The 4,820-nt window shown below is 51.0% G+C and overlaps 1 protein-coding gene across 10 annotated transcripts in view; it reads right to left on the bottom strand.

Annotated features, from left to right (window-relative positions):
* Positions 1 to 103: 103 nt before the first annotated feature.
* SLC26A8 (solute carrier family 26 member 8) overlaps positions 104 to 4,820 on the bottom strand; it is an 88,612-nt gene continuing 83,895 nt past the window's right edge. For 9 of the 10 annotated variants that reach the window (XM_080569078.1, XM_080569075.1, XM_080569079.1 and 6 more), the window contains one exon: positions 3,077 to 4,536. In XM_080569078.1, coding sequence (XP_080425204.1) covers positions 4,339 to 4,536 — 198 coding nt within the window. In that variant the 3' untranslated portion in view covers positions 3,077 to 4,338. Of the gene's footprint in view, positions 1,643 to 3,076; positions 4,537 to 4,820 lie in introns of those variants that run through there. The other variant, XR_013942376.1, reaches the window with a different exon arrangement.

The following is a 4,820-nucleotide window of genomic DNA, read 5'->3' as shown; positions in this document are numbered from 1 at the left end:
CTGAGGAGAGGGGGCGGAGCGCCGTGCGTGTGACGTAACGCGGCGCGTGTGACGCACACGGGGCGGAGAATGGGAAAGGGCGGGACAATAAAGGGGGCGTGGCTTGGAGGAAAGGGGCGTGGCCAGGGGCGTGGCCAGGTGCCCGCGCCGGGAACGAGCGGGAAATGGCGGCCGGCTCGGGGGGGTGGGGGGGGGCAGAGGTGGGGGTTTTGGGGCAGGATCTGGGGATTTCGGGGACGAGTTTGGGGATTTGGGGGCCGGATCTGGGGCCGGGGCCCCCCCGCCGCAGTCCCCTGGGCGCGCGGCCGGGCTGGTGGCACGCAGGCGCCGCTCCCGGAGCTGCGCCGTGGCGATTTCCGCACGGATTTGACCCAAATTTTCCCCTCCCCGAGCCACCCGGTGCGGGGGCAGCGGTGGGGCCGGGGCGCTGGGTGCCGGCTGGGCACAGCCTCCTGCGGACCTCGTCGTCCTGCCCCCAGCTGGGCGAGTAACGCTGGGCATGGGGAAGATGGGTTAATTACCAATTGGGTAACGAGGGTGCCAGCACGGCTCTGATCGTCGTGGTGCTTCGATCCACTCGGTGGATCCATCCGAGAAACAAGATGCCATTCCCAACGCTGATCTAACGCTTCCCATGAAAAGCAGCTAACTGCTCAGCTGCCGGGCCTTGCAGGCGTTTCGCTGGACCACTGTCTCAGGGCGTTACACGTTTCCCGTAGAACTTCTCCGAGCTCCGTTCTGTTTAACACCATTTTAGTCCTAATAAAAGGGTCGTAGCTTTGTTAGGAGCGCTTGCTGTATCCTCTCGGGTTCCTACACTAAGGGGTTTTGGCCCTGCGCAGCCGCCCGGTGCTGCGGGGAAGCCAGCAGAGGGAGTCGCGGCCACCCAGCGGGGCCCTGAGCACGAGCGCTGCGCGTCCTCGATGCCTAGGACAGGGCATTTGAAAGCATGGCCGAGAGCAGGGGCCCTTTGGCATCAGGTTATAAAGATTTTGCAGGGAAGGTAGGTACGCGCGTGGGCAATTTGGGGAGGCAGAAAAGGCCTCTACATAATTTGTAGGTTTTGCTTTATTACACGCTACGAGCTCTGGGAATGATGCGTGTAGTTCCTCTGAGCCCCTGCAAAGAGTTTTAAAGTGAGAAACTGCAGCACAAAATGTCATGGTATTAACGCGACACGGACAAGCTCACTCCTAATTTTCAGCCTTCGCACAACTGGGATTCCCAGTAACGGTTAGCTGCAAGACCTCAAGCACGATGCAGTCCCCCCCACTAGTATCCTACAGCAACTCTAGGAAAGTTCCTGCCTCGAAGTCCCAACAGAAACAGCACAAAAACTGCAGGGATCTCAGTACTCTGGCAGCCTCCTCCTGCAGAGGGATGTGGTGCCCCACATTTGTACTAATGAGCGCTGCAGTTGGCTCTAACGAGGTGTAGCTCCCATCTGCTGGGGCTGCTGCTCTGTTCCATGCTTCCTGTGGCCCGGGGCCAGGTTTCTTCATGTGAGGACTTCACAGACGGCACGTGGCCAGATTGGGAAGGCAACACAGCAAAGCAAGGACGTAGACAGGGATCGCAGACCCTCGGACGCTTGCTTCCACCACCACGTGCCGTCACAATCTGAGCCTCGCGCAGAGGTCTCCTGCAGAAGCAAGATATTACTGGCGGGGGAAGGAGCACCTCCACTCCTGCTAGGTTTCTTCCCTGACTCTTCTAATCTGGGGTAGCACCCTCAAAGGGTTGCCAGGCCCTAGCCCAAATCCAGCCCTCTTTCCCCAGACAGCCTGGCACTAGCAGAATGAATGCCCCCGAACTGTGCCCGTCCGTAACCGCTCCATCTGGTCCTCCCTCATAGCTCCCTGTGCGGCGTGACACCCCGCAGCACGCTGCCCCGAGAACTGCTGCTGCCGCCACGCTCCCTGCGGCTCCTGGGGCTCCTCCACTGCTTTACGTCTTCTGCAGCCATTCATGCAGCGAAGCAGTGTGTTAATAAAAAGCCAGCAGGGTTGGCAGGTTGCACGCGCTTTGCACGGTGTGTAACGATAACGTGCGTGGTGATGTTTTGGGATCTGTGTCCTCTAATTCGCGGTGCAATGGGAGAGCTGCCTGGGTTGCTGCAGCGTGTCCTGCTAGGAAAACATCGTGGCATCACGCTAGCTGGGAAGGGCATTAAAAAGCTGCTGTCTGCACAAAACAACTGGAGTTGTTGCAACTAGGTCAGGTGAGAACATCAAACTGCCTGCAAGCACACGATTACAGACAGGCCTTTGAACTCCGACTTCTGTGGCTTTTTAGAGGTATAGGTGGAGTCCTCGGCCATAAAGTACGTGCTTTGTCGCTTTGCAGCCTGTGTCCAGGGATTTGTGCTTGGCTAAACACAGAAGCCTTCTGTACATGTGCAGGAGCAGAGTTATGGCGCCGTGCAGCTATAAGGGAAAAAGATCAGGATTGTCTGGACTTCCTCTCGGCAAGGTATTTGTTTTGCAACGCAAATCCCCATAATTTGAGAGCTAACATACTGACGTCTGAGTTGTCCCCTGGTGCTCAGCTCTGCAGAGTCATGGGGGTAGGAAGGAAAGATTCCAAGCTCTGCTATGCACGCCAACGAAAAAAATCAAGTCTTAAGTTCGTAGTGCAGACTTTGCGTGGTGCCAACAGCTAGGAATGGCACTTCATCTTAAATCAAGGCTGCCATAGGAGAGCCAAGAGAATCTGGAAGTGAGGGCTATGCTTTTCATGGGGTTTGTATTACTCTGTTTTGAACAGAGTTGAGAGGAGCTTGGCGTGAAGCCACTGTCCAAAACAATGTAGGGAAGCATATGTGGTTTGAGAATTACTCAATACCATTTGAGCTTTCAGTTTTTCCTGTCTTTCAGTCCAAAAGGTATGAGGGTTCCAGCACTCAGTTTCCTTCCCAGTAAGCAACTCAGCACGGTAATGTTCACTAAAATCCTTCGCCATTGCATTTCACACATGCAGAGCTGCGGCTCCCCTTGAGAAACCCCTTGGAAGAGTATGAAGTTAAATGAAAAAAAAAAAAAGGGGGAAAAAAAGAGGAAAAGAACTCACTGCAGTACATTACAGGTAGTTTAATATTAACATTCCTATTAGCCATCGTATCATTGCTAAAATTTAGCAGCCAGGAGCAGAATTCAGAGGAGCCACCGTGCTATTACTCTACATCAAGAAACCACGCGATGCCCAGCAGCGAAAGTTAGAGCTGTTCACATGTTCTGGAATTTAGCCCAGGGCATAGACCTGTATATAAAGGACCCATCATTTACACCAAAACTTTGCACTGAAATCGGGGCTGAATAGTATATAGACACAGTGCTGGCCACTCATCTGCAATTAATCTCACTAAATAATTTCATTAATTCAATTAATTAATTTCGCTCTTCGCAGTGGGCAATCTGTGCCATGAAATGATCCTCCGGCTGAGGGCATGGCAAAAGCTTGTGGCATGTATTGCTGCTGTAGGTAAATGTTTCTGCTTTCAGTGTAATCCTAGACCACACCTCTGTACTGATAATACTGTGTTAAACTCTACGGCTGATGTACAGAAAATAGAAGTAAGCTGATTTTTTTCCCCAAGTGTTAACTGTGTCTTAGTTTACAATTTTCCTGGCTCTTCAGAACAAAACGAATACATTCTTCCATTCTTCACTATTTCAGCAAGAGAATGCAAAGAACATGAAAAAATAAATTACTGTTTACTGGGATTTAGTTCAGGTAGATAAGACAGATGGAGGGAAAATTACTCAAAGGACTGGCATCATGTTTTGTTAGTGCAGACAATATCAACCTCAGCAATTTGTTTAACAGTAATGACAAAATGCTTTTCTCTGAAGCTTCACATCACTCTACACGCTTCTACACACTTCTGAAGATAATGGAACTGCCTGCACGTAATCTGTCAAGATATGGCAGATGAGTTTTACTTGCTAACAATCAATAAATATATAAAAAGTGCTAAGTTGGGGCATTTAAACTAATTTCTAAAGAATTTCAGGAAAGAAGTGCATATCATTTGTTAGAATTCACTATAAAACTAGGAATTATCTTGTACATTGAAATTTCTCTGCTGTTGCTATTGCCGAATATCATACCTATTTGAAAATGCCTGAGAGCAATAATATAAATGTTGCTTTTTGTTTAGAACAACAGAATTACCGTAGGCATTAGTCAGGCTGTCTATTTTAAGAACTCTGGAACAGAAAAGAAAAAAAAATAACATCAACTGCTGATAAGAACCACCAGAACTGTTGCTTGACAGTACCTTTCTCCCTTCTATTGACATCCCAGTTCCCCAACACTTGCAATTCAGGGATTGCTGGTCTACTTCCATCTCTTCTCCCAGCCTGGGTCCTCGAAATCTGATTGAAAGGATGGAGGATCAAACTGCCGGAGAGAGCTTGGCTCCGCTTCGTTCTGGGCTGAGCATGAGATAGCCGATGGCTCTTCAGGCAGAAATCTGGTGTCAGAATTCCTCGTAGAGGAAAACTCTCCGGTCTTCTCCAAGAGCAAATCTATTTCCTGAAACGTACACAAACATTACTCTAGGCCAAGGGTGGCCAGTCAGTTGAGCAGGTCAAGTGCCGTTCCCATGCCAAGGCATGGCATGTGAGCAGCAAGAGGGCCACGCTGGCGTGGGAGCACAGGGCAGCCCAAAACCCCAGCTGCTGAGGGAATGAGCCAGCAGGGCTCCCAAGCTGCCAGCTCCAAGCTGCTGCGGGTCCCTTCTGCGCACCTGGCCCAGCCTCGTCTCACAGGGGACTTTTGGGGAACCATTGTCACCTCCTACACGGAAGCTGCTCCCA

The sequence above is a fragment of the Anser brachyrhynchus genome (genome assembly GCF_964034855.1).
Source record: "Anser brachyrhynchus genome assembly, chromosome: 27".
Classification (NCBI taxonomy): domain Eukaryota; kingdom Metazoa; phylum Chordata; class Aves; order Anseriformes; family Anatidae; genus Anser; species Anser brachyrhynchus.
Note: the sequence above shows the minus strand (reverse complement) of the source record. Positions and strands in the feature narration are given on the sequence as shown.